We start from the raw sequence: 17,089 nt of genomic DNA on the forward strand, positions 1-17,089 counted from the left end.
TTGATATGAGATTTTGATTTGAGACAGATACTATGATGTTTATGATACATGATTTACGTTTTTACTTATGATTTTGGATGGTTTATGATTTTAATAATGATTTGAAAACGGAATTTTTGGACTATATTTTGGGATGTGACAGTAAATACATAGTTTAAAATTTTACTAAAAACAACTATACTTGTAAAATAGTCGTAAACTTCTATTCACTATTTTCATGGTCTAAAGCTCAAGATATTATGCTATTTTTATAACAAATGTTACAACTAGACACACTTAATGATGACTATTTTTATAAAGTGTTATAAATAGTTTTACCAAAATAGTGTACAAAACAGTTCATGACAGAATAATATGAAAGCTGTGAAACATAAAATCTGTAAGGTCATTAAAATCTGTAAAACGCGCGTCATAAAAACTCTAAAGGCATGGATAATAATCTGCGTGTCATAAAATCTGTAAAACGCACGTCATAAACTGAATAATATGAAAGCTGTGAAACATGTGTCATAAAACTTCAGTCATAAATTCACACTAGTAAGGTCATTATCATTATTCAATAATGAGAGTTAAAGTTCGCGTAAATCTGTTAAGGCTCTTGTGAGACTTTACTTCACCGTACCTATCTAGCGTACACCGTAAGTCCTGTAGTTATAACCAGAGTCTCCTGGAGGGAGAGCGAGGTAATTGTGTATAGATCTATACGGGGTTAACACCCCCACACCTGAGTTGTTCGCTACAGCTAGACGAGGCTAGTCTAGGGTGACAAATATCTTACCGAAACCGATGCCTGAAGAACGTCATGACAGGCATATCAGTCACATCAAGCATGGTTGTAACGACTCACATAGGCATTAACAACGTTATTTTGGATTTATGGAAAGTATACACTTCACTGGTTTTATAAAATACAAAACTACGCTTCTTTTTTTAGTACACTATTATCACCACTCCAGTCTTAGGGTTTAAGACTACAATTTTTCATTCAACAGAAAATATTGGACTTTCTGGGAACCTACACTTTACAATTACCAATAAAAACAAATGACATGTATGCAATTATTCACAATTCTGGAATGAGACTTACAAACCACTTTTCAATAGAAAATATCGGATTTTCTGGAGTTTTACAAATTATTACAAACAAAGATGTTACAAAGTTTTTCGTACAAATATGCTTATGAACTCACCAACATTCTATGTTGACGCTTTTCAAAACGACTTGTATTCTCAGGGACCCAGTGAGCAGGTATTTGGACCATGGATCTCAGATATTTGCTACATTTTGGATTTAATTACTATTATGTCACTTTTGTGTAATTGATAAACAAATATAACATGTAAACAATGTATGTTGGCATCTTTTAATATATGATGTTTGGTTGCTATGTTTCATTCATATTTAATTGTTATGATACTACACAATGACGTCATCCGCCCCCGGACGTTTCTGCCGTCCTGGTTCGGGAGTGTGACAGTTTTTTCCTTTATTCTCTGTAGTGGATTTCTTCCTCTTAGTAGCTGGCCTACCAGACATCCTTCTACTAATAGGAGGCAATGTTGGAGTATAATTTGTCTCTGGCCACATGTCACTTCCATTCATGGGGGCAATTCTGTAATTGTATGCCTTCCTAAATGTGATGGTGCTATACATGTTGTCTACATAGCCTTCTACACCCTTATTAAGATAGGATGTGCTAGCTACATAATGAGCACATCTATATCCATTCAATTGCCACAACCTACATGAACATGTTTTCCTTTCTAAGTCCACCTCATATGCATCTGTGGCTCCCTTAACCTCAAACTGGTTTAATCCACTAGCTAGTACCTGATAATGCCTCTGAATTTTTTTAAGCAAATTCACCTTAACCATTATCTCTGGACAAATATGATTTCCCCATTGTTGTCCCTTTAATTTCATGTTGTACAATCTGTCCATCATGTATAATCTTAACTCCTCTAACATGGTGATTATGGGCTTCTTCCTGGCATCTACTATTACAACATTAAAACTTTCAGAGAAGCTATTTTCAACTACATCACAACACCTTCCAGGTTGAAAGAAAGCTCTTGACCAGGTTTTAGCGAGAGGCGATACTGTAATCGTAAGTATAATGACATTTTTCTAAAATCAGGAGGAATATGGGGTTTTTGATAATTATTAGAGATATAAAAATAGCTATAAGTCCTTAGCCAAACACCCCTTTATACAAATCATCCCTTGGCTATTCCTTATTCGACATTTTTCTCCCTTACATAATATTTTTTTTTCTTAAATAGCTCTTGCCTCATTTCTCTTATTAAAAGAAAAAAATTACATAAATGACCTATATGATTTTTCCCTGATTCAGAAGTTTAATCCCTTATTTTTTTTCATTACATGGATGGTATTTTTGGTTTTAATTTCTTTCGTAGTTGGTATGTAAATCATATAAAATAACTTTTATACATTTTTATTTTATTTTATAATCTTTAGTTAAAAACCCAACCCAACCCCATTCCCTTCTATATCATATGAGTGAATTGGAAGTGAAGAGACCAACTCTGACTACCGTCATCGTTTTGCCACGCTTTCTCTCTTGCAACCTCTCTTATGTTTCCCTATTTTCTTCCCTCCACGCTTTCTCTCTTTATTAGCATCACTTTCCACCTCAATTTATATATATTTCATGTTTTTACTATTTCTTCATATCTTCTTTTCATGTTCTTCATCTCTGTTGTGTTCTTTGATTTCAACGAACATACACACAAATCATCTTTGTTTATCATCCTAACCCATACATGAAAATCAACTCTCCATTATGAAAGGGAAAACAACATATACAAAAAAGCACAATGAATCGAAAGGGTAGGGGTGAAGCAAACATGGTCATCTCTTACATTTTGTTCCGTAGTTCTATTTAAGGAGGGATATGGATGGATATGGAGGGAATGTGAGGAATGTCGAAGGAAAATTGTGTATCCGAGTTTAATTTATGGAAGGAAAATGAGAGGAATGAAAGGATTTTAGAGCCATATTTTCCTTCCAAAATTTCCTCTCAAATTAAGCGGATTCGGGAAGAATGTGAAGGGAAAGAAAAAAATTTTGTTTTATTTTTTTTCCTTCCTAACTCCGGAACACAGAATAAGAAATTTTTTCCTTCCCCTCCCTTTCTTTTCTGTCAATATTTTTCATCCCTTTCATTTATTCAATTTACAAAAAAAAACTCAAGAACAAAGTGTTAGCGTTTGATTTAAAGGAAACACGAAACAACTGTTTCTCCATTAGACTTATGAGTCAATCACCTACCCTAACTGAAAAAAAAATTGAAGATAGATCAAGATGCTTGATAGGGACGTTTTAGGAGGGAGGAATATGGTGATTCTTGACAAGGAAATTACCTATTTTTTTAAATTGTTGATGGAGCACCAAAGAAGATTGATTAATGAAGATTGATGGAGGCTACATCAAATAAAATTACCTAGTCTTTTGAGATCGATGAAGGCTACATCGTAGAAGATCGATTAATGGAATGAAGTGGTTAGACTTTAATTTTGAATGTCACCCATCTGTTTGATAAATTTTGTGGTGTTTTTTCAGTAAAGAGGAAAAGAAGACATGGGGCTGATGGAAACCAAAAAAGAGAAGACGAGAATTGAGATGCGGAAGATGACGTCGTCTCCTGGGGTAGGGTTAGGTTTAATAGGGGTTTCTTAATTATTCTGTTAATATTAATTAAAAGAAAATATAAAATACAAAAAAGGTACAAAATTCATTTTATAAGGGATAGGGATCAATCAGACAAGATTTTAAAACCACTATCTATGTAACAAAAACATTTTTGACAAAACTTGTCTATTTAGGATACCACGTGGACCATTTATGTAAGTTTGTCCATATTAAATAAAATAAATATTTAAAAAGGACCACAAAATTTTGGGAAATAAAAAGAAACTAGTATTTTGTAACCTCGTGCGTTGCGGTGGAGAACACTTTTGTAAAGTGAACCACAAAAGCATAAGATAAATTTCAACCGAAACAATTATGTATGGGGGATGCGAGTAAAAATAAATTTTAACATTGTATCTTGATTGGTACACTACATAAATGACAATTATTTAAGATATTATAATGATAAAAAGCAAGGTTCTAAAAAGCTCGTCATGACCCGCCATGACTCCAAGGCTTGTAGTTGCTGCCGAGTTTTGACAAATTGTCGCCTTAAGTCATATATGTATATAAAAATGAATAATAGTAGAATATATATTATATACAAATATTCCGCCTTATGTCACGCCTTACAAACGACGTGTCTTGCCATAGCTCGAAAAATCTTGAGGTTTGACATTGCCGCCTAGTCACGCCTTACATTATTTAGAACCTTAATAAAAAGTAATATTTATACAAACGAAAACTATAAAAACAAATTATGTAACAGACCAAAAGCGTAACTTAAAAATATAGTAAGGGACTAAATTTATAACTTACAAAATACCAAAAATTTAACTTTAAAATTATAAGGATAAAAACTATTAGATAAATATTAGTTTAGGTTAACGAATGTAAAAGCAAATGAAAGTTAAGGGCTGCAAATGAAAAAACAAATGAAAGTGAAAATAAAAAAAAATAAGTAAAAGAAACCTCTCTCAACTCTCTCACCGGACGGCATAAACTTAGTTTTGGGTAAAAAATGTAAAACCAAATAAAGCTTAAGAGAGAAAAATAAAAAAACACAAAGAAAACGGGAAACGAAAGAAACGGTTGATTTGCTTACACGTTCCATTGTTTCAAATCAAACGGCTAAAGTTCATTTGAAATGAATAGTGAATGGCCTCACATACCTATTTTGGTAATATATATATATATATATATATATATATATATATATATATATATATATATATATATAATATAAATATGTTTAATATCATCCATTTTTCAAGCAAATCATATTTTATGCCTTGTATCATATCTTTCCTATTTGTTATGCTCTTTTAACTTTTTGTTATATTTAAGTCAAAAATGAAAGTATTTTTTCGAAATTTTGAAACCATTCTTCAAATTTTGGACATTTTCTTTGAAATTTTGGAATAGTTTTTTGTCTGAAATTCATAACACCCGAAACTAGAACAAAATACACAAAAAGGAAATTCTATCTTAGAACATTTTATATGCATATATGCTATACTTGTACTAACAGAAGTATATAAGTGCATCACAACCATTATTTATATTAAGTGGCAACCCCAACCATGTGTTACGTTATATAGAGTTTGTGAGAATTGAGAGTTAATCTTTTTGATATATCAAAGTGATGAATGATACAAGTATATATATACAGAGATAAGCTACAGCAAAACTAAACCCACATACATAGGCACGTGAAGCACACATCCTAAATACCAGGACTAACATGACTAATTACAGTGACTTAGTCTTATTGACTAATTGACTTCTTGATATAGCCGTTATTACCCCCCCCCCCCCAGTAAGCTCAAGTGCAGGTCTGACTTGAAGCTTGTGTCGTAGTTGAGCAATTCGCTCTTTGTGCAACGGCTTGGTGAATATGTCTGCCCATTGGTCCACAGAGGATACGTTACAGATCTTGAGATTCCCGGAGTCCACCTGTTCTCTAACGAAATGAAAATCAAGAGTTATGTGCTTTGACCTGGTGCTGAGAATGGGATTTTTGAACATGAATGTGGCTCCAACATTATCACACAGTAAAATAGGAGGTTTAGGAAGCAAAACATGCAGGTCTCGTAAGAGTTGTTGAATCCATAAGAGCTCGGCAGTCGTGTAGGCAAGAGCTCTATATTCTGCTTCCGTGCTTGATCTGGCAACAACTCGTTGTTTTCTGGATGTCCAACTTATGAGATTAGGTCCATGGAAAACAGCAAAGCCATATTGAGAGCGACTATCATCGGAGTCAGACAACCATCCAGAGTCTGAATAAGCTAGAAGACATTCTGTGTTGTGAGGTGTAAAGTGAAGACAATGATGCATTGTTCCATTCAGGTATCTTAAGATGCGCTTTACAGCCTGCCAATGGAGGGTGGTTGGGGAATGCATGAATTGACAAACGCGATTGACTGCATATGCAATATCGGGCCTAGTTATGGTGGCATATTGAAGGGATCCAACTACTTGTCTGTACCATTTTGGATCATGAAAAGGGTCACCAGAAAGTACAAGTTTGGTTGAAGGATCGGCTGGTGTGGAGACTGATTTTGAGTCTAGCATTTTGGTTTTGGTCAAAAGTTCATGGATGTATTTTTGCTGGGAAAGAGTTAGGCCATGGGTTGATTTCGTGATTTGCACTCCAAGGAAGTAATGTAAATCACCTAGGTCTTTGAGAGCAAAGGTGTGATGTAGATTGTTGATGATCTTTTGAATAAAGGGTGGATTATTTCCTGTAATAATCAAATCATCTACATAAACTAAAACATAGACAATGGCAATGTTAGATGTGTGAACAAATAAAGATGTGTCGGAATGGCAAGCTCGAAACCCATGGGTGACAAGATGGTTTTTGAGCTGATTGAACCAAGCTCTTGGAGCTTGCTTCAGTCCGTACAAGGCTTTATGAAGTTTGCAAACGACATTAGGTCGTAATTTGTCTTCAAAACCACGAGGTTGTTCCATATAAACCTCTTCGGATAGTACACCATTTAAGAAAGCATTGTTGATGTCTAGTTTTCGGATATTCCAGCCATGAGAGAGAGCCACAGAGATGACTAAGTGAATGGTAGTTGGCTTGATGACTGGACTAAAGGTTTCAAAGAAGTCGACACCCTCTTCTTGGCTGAAACCTTTAGCGACTAGGCGGGCCTTGTAACGTTCACTGGTACCATCAGAATGGCGTTTGATCCTGAAAATCCATTTACATCCAACAATGTTAGCCTTAGGGGGACGCGGTACGAGAGACCAAGTCTTATTATGCCTTAAAGCATCAAATTCACATCGCATTGCATTTAACCAAGCTGTGTTTTGAAGAGCTTGAGGTACATTACGGGGTTCAGTTGTGGGTGAAGGTGAAGTGGTATGGAGAAATGCTTTTGGTTTTAGAGAGTTGGTTCGGGCCTGAGTGACCATTTGATTTTGTGTGTTGGTAGCGGGACGGAAGAAACGAGGGGCCGTTTGTTTTGCTTGGGAACTGATGGTGGGTCGGCGATGGGAGGGAGTGGAAGAAGAGGGAGAGGATGAGGAAGAAGGTGTGGGAGTTGGGTGGGAAGAGGTAGGAGATGGTATGATGGGAGTGGTTGGTAAATGTAGAGCATGAGTAAGAATAGTGGTGTCGGATGGTACAGGTGGGGAAGTAGAGAATGAGGAGTTAGGAGTGGGAGAAGCTATAGCATATGGAAAGACAGATTCATTAAAGATTACATGTCGTGAGATATAAATGCGTGAGGTTGGGCGATGGAAACAGAGGTAACCTTTGTGAGAGGCGCTATAGCCGATAAAAACACAAGGAAGAGAGCGAAACTCCATTTTGTGGGTAGTATAGGGTCGTAAAAACGGGTAACAGAGGCAACCAAAGGTGCGTAGGAAAGCATAATCAGGAGTTTTGTTGTATAGTTTAGAGTATGGTGAGGTGTAATTGAGAGTGGGTGTGATTGTGCGATTGTGAAGATACGTGGCAGATTTGAAGGCATGTTCCCAAAAATCATGAGGAAGTGAGGATTGAGCAAGTAGATAATCCATTTTCAACAATTATTCTGTTTCGACGTTCTACAGCCCTATTTTTTTCAGATGTGTAGGGACAGGTTACGCGATGGTTGATGCCACAAGATTGGAGATAAGAAGATACCGAACGGTATTCACCACCCCAATCGGACTGAAAATTTTTGATTTTACACCCAAATTGTGTTTTGATCATGGTTCGAAAAGTAACAAATGTTTGTAAAACTTGAGATTTTGCAGAGATGAAATAGATCCAAACAAATTTAGTAAAGTCATCAACAAACAAATCAAAGTATCGATTGCCATTTATGGAAAATGTGGGTGAAGGCCCCCATACATCAGAATATACTAATTCAAATGGTTGAGTACAAGAAATATGAGTAAAAGAAAAAGGAAGTTTATGACTTTTGCCTAATTGGCATGGTTCACAAACAGATGGTAAATTATTGCTGGAAGTAGGAAGATGAAAAGTAGAGATCAATCTTCGAAGAATAGCTTCATGTGGATGTGTAAGACGATTGTGCCAGCCAGTCATGGAGGTTCGCACACCAGAGAGAGCCATTACAGATGATGGTTTATTGATGTGTGTTGACAATCGATACAGACCATTATCAATGTGCCCGTGAATGAGAGGTTTTCCCTGGAATGTCTTAACAATGCAATGATTAGGCCAAAATTCCATATATACATTGTTGTCTCGTGTAAGTTGAGAAACACTGAGTAGGTTTTTGGTTAAACGAGGGACAACAAGAACTTTTGGTAAATGCAATGATAATAGAGAAGATGAGCCAGAATGAGTAATAAGGAGGTTTGTACCATTTCCAACTTGGAGTTTGTTGTCTCCAGCATAGGGTTCAGTAATTTGCAGCTTGCTCATATCAGGCGAGACGTGATCTGTTGCACCTGTATCAAAATACCAAGCAGGGTCCAAGACTGTTGATGGACTGGGTCAGTAGTGAGGTGGGATTGGCGTTGCTGCTGACGAGGATTGGGCTTTGTGGATGAGTAGTCAATTTGGTTGGATCGTTGCCAACAATTGATAGCCTCGTGACCAGGTTTGTTGCAGAGTTGGCAATGGGGTCTTCGACGGCGGGAATCAGTGTCTCGGTAGTTAGATGAGTGTCCTGAGTGAGTTGTAGAGTGGCGAGAGTTTTGATTGTTGGTGCGAGAGACCTGATTAGCAGTAGGGAATGTTGATGTGGTGGAGGGAGGTGGGGTGGATGCAAGATGGGTGACAGCTTGTTTGGTAAGATCATGTTCAAGTCTTGCTTCCTCCTGAAGGAGAAGGCCAACGAGAGTGTCAACGTTGCTGATGTCAGACTGCATTAAATAGGAAGATGTAAAGGTGCTATAGGAGGAGTCCAAGCCATGGAGAATGTCCCCAATTAGTTCTTCATCAGAGACGGGTGTGAGATTTTCGGCCAAGGAATCAGCAATCTGGCGTTTGCGTTCAAGGTAATCAAGCATGGATAAGGATCCTTTTGAGAGGGTCTGTAGTTGATGTCGCATTGTCATGCGGTGGGCACGAGTTTGAGCTTGAAACGTGCTTTCTAGGGTTTGCCAGGCTTCATAAGAAGAGGGGGAGCGAGCCACAGATGCAAGACACCACTCAGATAGGGTTGATTTGAGCCAGAGAAGGACGAATCTGTCTCGTTGCTTCCAGGTGGCAAATTCTGGATTTGGAGTGGGGGCAGGTGCAACCTCTGTACTTTCAACTGCCGCAAAAGGAAGAGTTGTAGATGGAGGTTGGGGATCACGAATGAAGGAGTCTAGGTCAAAGCACTCCAGGGCAGAGATGATGGTGGTGCGCCACAGGGGGTAGTTGTGACGATCTAGCTTGATGCTGAGTGGAGGAATCTGGAAGTTCATATGTGTGGAAGCCATGGTAGCAACAACAAGTAATTGTTGATTGGTGGTGTTGAGCGACATGGTGGTGGTCGCAGGAAGAACAATGGGAAAAAAGGAGGGAGAAAAAAAAATTGATATGAGCTACCAAAGCTCTGATACCATATAGAGTTTATGAGAATTGAGAGTTAATCTTTTTCATATATCAAAGTGATGAATGATACAAATATATATATATATATACAGAGATAAGCTACAACAAAACTAAACCCACATACATAGGCACGTGAAGCACACATCCTAAACACCAGGACTAACATGATTAATTCCAGTGACTTAGTCCTATTGACTAATTGACTTCTTGATATAGCCGTTATTAGGTTACATTACTTATGAAAGAAACTATAAAGGATCTAGCTTTTACGGCTAGATAATCTTCTACGGCTAGATAATCTTCTTGTACTTAAGCCAAGTCTTTACATTTACTACATGAACCAACATCCACGGAAAACAACCACGACATAATTTATATGAAGCTTGTGAGTAACTTTAAAACAATCTATGCAATATGTGTAAAAGTATTGAAAAAGAGCATAATTATGAAACGTCAACCAAATGGACTTTAGTAATGACAAAAAAAAAAAAAAAAAAAAAAAAAAGCCAAAAACAAAAAACCACAGTATAGGAGAATTTACTAATGACAAATTAATTAATCACCATCCCTAGTGGACTTTACTAACCCACAGTATATGAAACGTCAACCAAATGGACTTTACTAATGACAAATTAATTAATCACCATCCCTAGTGTAGGAGAATTTTGATTCCATACTAGCCAATAAAACCCAAGCCAACATTCATCATCATGAAAATCCACAGTATAATCTTTTCCTTTCTATCATTTATTCTCTGTCATAATAGTAAGAGTAAATTACACGAATGGTCCCTAGGGTTTGGGTAATTTACACGTTTGGTCTCTAACTTATTTTTTTACTCGGAAGGTCCTACAGTTTGTTTTTGTTGGGCACTTGGTCCATGGGGGTGTGTTTATTTAAATAAATAAAAAAAATCAAGGGCAAAAGAGTATTTTTAGGTAAGACATGGACCAAACGCGTAAAAAAAACAGTAAGGACCTTCCGAGTTAAAAAAATAAATTAGAGACCAAACGTGCAAATTACCTCAAACCATACGCATCATTCGTGTAATTTACTCTAATACTAACTAACACCGACACACTCATAAATTTCACAATATCTTTCTTAGGGTTTCAACCCTTCTTTTTGAACAACATGGATTTGGCCCATCAGAATTTTTTTTTTCAAACTAAATCGTTTTTGTTTCAAAATGTTAGCAATTAGTTGATATTTGAGATAAAGAAATGTTGGTTCCTAATTTTTGTTTCAGAATTTTATTTGTTTCAAGCTTCTTTACTATGATTATATTGTACATTTCAAATCCAAGTTCATGTGACACCTCATAGCCTCCAATCCCATATTTCATATATATATATATATATATATATATATATATATATATATATATATATATATATATATATATATATATATATATATATATATATATATATATATAGACAACCCAGAGAATACGTCACCAAGCGCCATTAATATTTAACGATAAGACGTAAAAATGTAATAAGGACAACCTTGTAACCATCCGATATATTTTAATATATTCGAAATTTTCATCATTAATTACGTCAACTTTTAAGCTAAAAAATAAGTGTGCAAAAAATCGCATCACTTTGAGAGCATGTTAGCATAGTTAGACTCCTTAAGCTACCGCAATTCCAGAAATATAAATTTCGTAAAAATTGTTGGGTTAATCGGATATTAAACCAAGGGCATTTTAGGAAAGTTCCATATTTAAGTTTTTACGATTTGTGTTTTGCTAGTTTTGGTATTAGAATAGGATTGTATTTTGTTTAGTATAAATAGATGTCAAGTTTTAGATTGTTTAGTTTGAGAATAAAAAAATCACAACAAGTTGGTTTCTCTTTTGCTTTTAACGTGTTCACAAGAAGTTCAATAACTTAATCTGTTTAGTTCTCTTTTCTTCTTTCTTTACCTTGGTGCACAAGGTTTAATACCAGCCTTCTGTTAACACTTGGTATCAGAGCGGTTTCGTTGAAGGGGGTGTGATTCGAGGTTGATTACAAGCAACCCCGATTTCTCTTAATCGGGCTTGTGAGAGACTAACCGAAGGCGCGTAATAAATGGACGGGAAGACGTCAAAGCGGGTGACTTTGATTCGGTTCGTTTTGCGGGTGACGGAAGATGGTAAAGGTGGTCGTGACCTTGTCTTGTTGTCCGGTGGAAGAGTGCTCTCGAAATAAGCTTGATTAAAAAAGTCGGGGTTAAGGAGAAAAGGATGGCGTTGGTTAAAGAAGGAGGTTCGTTGACATATCAAGTTCCATTTTTGACTCCAACGAATTATCCGGTGTGGGCGGTCAAAGTCAAGTCGATTATGGATGCACACGGCATTTGGGAGACGGTCGAACCAAAGGCGTTAGGTGAAGCATCGGATCAAAAGAAGTCAAAACAAGCTCTTTGCTTTTTGTTTCAAGCGATACCGGAAGACATGGTGTTGTAAATGGCGAGTTACACCGAACCAAAGAAAGTGTGGGATGGGCTGAAAACACGGTATTTGGGAGTGGATAGGATGAGAATGGCTCGGCTTGCAACGTTAAAGAGAGAGCTTGAAAGTTTGCGCATGAAGGAGGGTGAAACGATCGATGATCTTGTGACAAAATTATCTGGTTTATCATCAAAAGCAAAGAGTCTTGGATATGAGCTTGAAGAAGGTGATTTGGTAAAAAGGTTACTAGATTCGATGCCTAAGTCGTTTCTTCAAATAATGGCTTCAATAGAGCAATGTTTCGAGTTGGATTCAATGTTATTTGATGAAGCGGTTGGTAGATTGAAGGCATACGAGGAGCGTATAAAAGGAACCGAGAAAGTGGAGGATACTCAAGGTGGGTTGTTGGCTAGTGAGGAAAAATCACATGTTTGTAAGCATTGTGGCAATGGACGTTCAAATCAGGATGACTTTGGACGTGACCGGGGAAGAGGTCGGGGGTCCGGGAGAAGTCGAGATGGTAATGAACGTGTTCGGCATAAAAGTCACATTAGATGTTACAAATGTGGTGAGCTTGATCACTATAAAAACAAGTGTCCTAAATGGGAAAAAGAAGAGGAGAGTCTAATCGAAGAGGAATCGGCATTGTTTTGAATGAGTGGCTCGTATGACAAATCCGATTAAGGGAGTGATTGTTGGGTTAATCGGATATTAAACCAAGGGCATTTTAGGAAAGTTCCATATTTAAGTTTTAGGATTTGTGTTTTGCTAGTTTTGGTATTAGAATAGGATTCTATTTTGTTTAGTATAAATAGATGTCAAGTTTTAGATTGTTTAGTTTGAGAATAAAAAAGTCACAGCAAGTTGGTTTCACTTTTGCTTTTAACGTGTTCACAAGAAGTTCAATAACTTAATATGTTCAATTCTTTTTTCTTCTTTCTTTACCATGGTGCACAAGGTTTAATACCAGCCTTCTGTTAACAAAAATCCAACACAATATGGAGAGATATGACATTTATAGTAAATAAATATCTACCGTAATTAAAAAGTTACAACGACGAAAACTATAAGGAGATTGGTTGACTTTTGGAGAAAGTCACAAACTAGACAATCGTAGTTTACTTAAAGTAGGAATTATAAGGTAATGAACACCTAAAACGGACGTCATACGAGAGAGCTATGATTTTTATAAAATTATAACGGTAATAAAAATACGTCGAAAAATGAAAGTCAAAACTACACAAAACGACCAAAATGAAAGTTATAGAGAATGACGAGACCTACACGGATATATAAAAGTCGTTGGATTGACGTGAGAAACAACAAAGTCACGTTTCTTGAACTTTGAAATATTTCTTGGACAGTTTCGTAACGAATTTAAACTATTGGACGGGGGGGGGGGGGGGGGGGGGCTAATTTAATTAACCAAAATAGGACTACTTTGGTTAAAATAAATCAAAGGAGGGACTGAAATGGTTTAAATGTAATTTAAGTTTGGTAATTGGATTGATTTTGTTAAGAAATCTCCATGGGAGGGGCTATTTTGAATAAATGGGTTCAATGTTTGGGGTTGGGACTGATTTTGAATAAATGATTTAATAAGGAGGTTAGTTTGGTCATTTCACAAATCTAATTGAAATTAGGGCTTTTATGCCCTCGTTTCCTTGTTTGGACGATCAGAGGGATAAATGAATGAAACTGATGAACGAAGGCGATTGGAGGGATCACGATGTCAGTCGACCATTCGTTGATCATGCAAAGGAAAAGAACGGATCGGAGGCAAGACAAAACGAACGCCTCCGGTGGTCCATCTGCCGAGCAAAGAAGAAGAAATACGGGAACGAAATCAGAAGAAGGAAACACGAAGGCGGTGGCTCTGCATCCGGGTCCTTCCTCGTCGCAGAGCTCGCCGCAGGTCACGAAGAGGACTGAAGGAAGAAGAAGATCGCAGGCGGCTAATCCGAATATTTTGGTCGATTGATCGCAAAGAGAGTATCTCCGGGGGTTGACAGGGCCGAAGAGACGGAGGGAAGAGCAGCGAGGGTGCGCTCTTTCTGTCTGATTGCGAGGGGCGAAAGGGAAAGCGATTCAGTGGTTTTTGGATCGAGGGTTTGGTATGGCTAAGAGGTTGCGAATGGAGGGAAAGGAGAACAGAAGCAGCGATGCTGCTGGTGGTCTCGGTGGGTGCAACGAGGGCTGCTCAAGCAGGTTGCCTTCGTTTTTTTTTTTTTTTTGACAGAAATCTATGGAACCCAAGTGGGTGTTCGGGTTTGATTTTTGACAGAAAAAAAAAAGAACTAGGGAGGCTGCCACGAAGAAGAAGAAGAAGAAGGAAGAGAAGAATGAACAGGGTGTTTGGTATTCCTTTTTAATGATCGTTTTGACTTTTAATTTTTTCAAAAAGTTAAAAATTACTAAAAGTTATTTGACAAATTGAAAAGATCTTTTAAAATCAATTTTTAAAAGTTGGCTGGAGAAAAGATAGGAATTTCTATCGTTTTATGACTTTTAGCTTTTATCACTTAAAAGGTTAGCTTTTATCACTTAAAAGTTATAAAAGTCAAGCCAAACGCATTTTCAACACCATCTTTTAGAAAAAATTCTTTTATAAGAAGGACTTTTATGTTTAAATAGCAATCCCGAACACACCCGAAGTGGAAACTGTGGTTCTTTTTGTTTGCAGGTAAACACGAGAATAAGAACTAAGAATGGTAGAAAATAAAGGTTGAGAAATGCCAACATAAAATAATTTTAGATGTGCAAGAATTAATAGCTGTCATTTATGTATAATATGTGTATTTTGTGTGAAATTTACAAATAATGAATTTATGTATAATATGTGTATTTTGTGTGAAATTTGCAAATAATGAATTTCTTTATGTATTATGTGTATGTATTGATATATTAATTTAAGTGTGCATTTATTTGTGTGTATTTTTGAAAATTAGATGGTAGAGAAAGGGATAAAATTTATGTAAAAAGAATACGCAATAGCATAAGGTTGAATATTTGTGTCAAAGTTTATGACTTATGCTACCAAATTGGGTAATGTCACACTCGTGACATTTAAAATCTTATAAAACAGTTTTTTTTTTCGATTTGTGTGTCATTGATTCCGATTTTAAATATTTACCTGAAAATGAGGAATGATAGAGTTTAGTTCAAGAATTTTAAAAATTCAAACGGATTAATTTTTTGAGTTATAGAACTCTGTGAAATCATGTTTAACGATCCGCGGTTAATTAATCCAAAAACGTCTAATTTTTTTACTTTTATAATATATTTACTAAATAAATTTCAAATATGAAATTAAATAATAGACTATGACCTGAGTCCAAAAATGCTCTCGGAATTTCCATCCGAGGTGTGCAAGTCCCTCAACGGATAGAAACGGGTTTTACAGTTTTAATAAAAACGGTATTATACTGGTTTTGAATTCTTAAAACGGTCGTATATTTTGCATACGAACTCTGTTTTGGATGTTTTTTTTTATATTTTTGGAAACAGGGAAACATGTACTACCAGAGTAGAGTGTTTGTTTTGTGCATAACTACTTTGTACAAAATTTCAGTTTTTCAGACACATTAACTATGGTTGCAGTTTGATTCGTTTGTCAGCTTACACATTTGGAAGTAAGATACCATCTAGTATCTTATAATAGTTGAAATGAACTCATTTATTTTACATAAGATTCACTAAAAGTGAATGAGTCAAATTACCATGAGATTTACTATGAACTTGACCGTTCATAGTCTTTGACCTAAATTCTGGGATGTCACAGTGAATAACAACACGACCGACCAGGGGAGACCCCCACGACAAGAGTTAGATGAGACACGATTCATCAACACGCTGCTAGATTTTCAGCTAGCACCCGACCTACAATCGTTAATTCTTAAGTGAGCGAGAGAGATATGTATAAATCTATATGGGATTGACACTCCCACCTATGGTTGTTAACTACAACCCGACGGCTTGTCGAAGCAGGCATAACTTTCTGAACACAGCGACGTCCGATGAAGCGTCATGGATTTTCGGGATCAACAATCATAGCTCGATTATAGGAAATCATTGTAACTTTGTCAAACTAACACTATCTATCATTAAATTATATTAGGAACTAACTAAATAGTGATAGTACACACAAACTCGTGGAAGCGAGTTTAGGTCAACCAACCTCTAACAATCTAATACTACCACTAGAAACCTACCTATGGAAGTAGTGATAGTACTCACAAACTCAAGGAAGTGAGTTTAGGATAAATAAAATAACTAAAATACCTACACACGTTTTATAACAATAAAACCTATGAACTCACCAACATTATGTTAACCTCTCAAACCACATGTATTCTTAGGAGAATGAACCTGACTGAAGGATGAGATAACCCCAGTGATGCAGCTCGGAACTTATGTGTTTTACTTTTGTACTTTGCTTTCTAAACCTACTTGTACCTCGAACAATTATGTAATATCTTTTATTTAATGAATAAATAACTATGTTGTCTAGTACATCCTGTGTATTATTCAACGCATATCTTGGCCTGAAATCCCAACATCCTAACGTTGCAAAGCTTGGTGCTTCAGCTGCCGTCCAGGGGTGTGACAGATTGGTATCAGAGCTATAGATTATAGCAAACTAGTAATTCCTTAGGAAATAGAACTATAATCTGGGACTACACTTTGATTAGGTTTAGCCCTCTAAGCCTAATAATAAGTATTAATATTAATTTCCCCACTTCTTGACTACTTACGGGAGAGGTGACTAGTTTGAACTATCGCTTGGGTTGTTGGATTTCAGAATGGCTATATGCTAAAATGATCCTACCCTCCGGTACTTCTCATCTGGTTAATCCTTACTTGATAGTCTTGGAGTACAAAACCCTAAAATACACCCAACCCAACAAAGATTAAGAGCGATATAGATACATTCATATAAATATACCTACTACCCAACAATATGAGTCCACGAAGTCGCAAC

The 17,089-nt window shown here is 36.4% G+C and overlaps 2 protein-coding genes across 2 annotated transcripts; one reads left to right on the forward strand and one right to left on the reverse strand.

Annotated features, from left to right (window-relative positions):
- Positions 1-981: 981 nt before the first annotated feature.
- LOC145157989 (uncharacterized) lies at positions 982-9,595 on the reverse strand. Its single transcript, XM_079076953.1, has 6 exons — positions 8,650-9,595; positions 8,078-8,569; positions 5,459-7,332; positions 1,531-2,128; positions 1,092-1,119; positions 982-1,015 (listed from the first exon to the last, which is right to left on the reverse strand). Exons 1-6 carry the CDS (start codon positions 9,593-9,595, stop codon positions 982-984), a joined length of 3,972 nt encoding a protein of 1,323 aa, XP_078933079.1.
- A 2,528-nt stretch (positions 9,596-12,123) lies between these two features.
- LOC145157990 (uncharacterized) lies at positions 12,124-12,762 on the forward strand. Its single transcript, XM_079076954.1, has one exon. The coding sequence runs from the start codon at positions 12,124-12,126 to the stop codon at positions 12,760-12,762; it is 639 nt and encodes a 212-aa protein (XP_078933080.1).
- The last annotated feature ends 4,327 nt before the right edge of the window (positions 12,763-17,089 follow it).

The sequence above is a fragment of the Lactuca virosa genome, chromosome 2, assembly GCF_052849685.1.
Source record: "Lactuca virosa cultivar CGN04683 chromosome 2, Lactuca_virosa_CGN04683_v6, whole genome shotgun sequence".
Lineage (NCBI taxonomy): Eukaryota > Viridiplantae > Streptophyta > Magnoliopsida > Asterales > Asteraceae > Lactuca > Lactuca virosa.

What these genes read in the sequence shown, in the direction of transcription:
- LOC145157990 (XM_079076954.1), top strand. Translation starts at nt 12,124, where the DNA reads ATGGCGAGTTACACCGAACCAAAGAAAGTGTGGGATGGGCTGAAAACA.
- LOC145157989 (XM_079076953.1), bottom strand. Translation starts at nt 9,595, where the DNA reads ATGTCGCTCAACACCACCAATCAACAATTACTTGTTGTTGCTACCATG. An exon ending in TATTAGTAGAAGGATGTCTG is followed by an intron (nt 1,120 to 1,530) that starts GTAGGCCAGCTA and finishes GTAAAACTCCAG; the next exon opens with AAAATCCGATATTTTCTATT. An exon ending in ATATTTTCTATTGAAAAGTG is followed by an intron (nt 1,016 to 1,091) that starts GTTTGTAAGTCT and finishes TGTAAAGTGTAG; the next exon opens with GTTCCCAGAAAGTCCAATAT.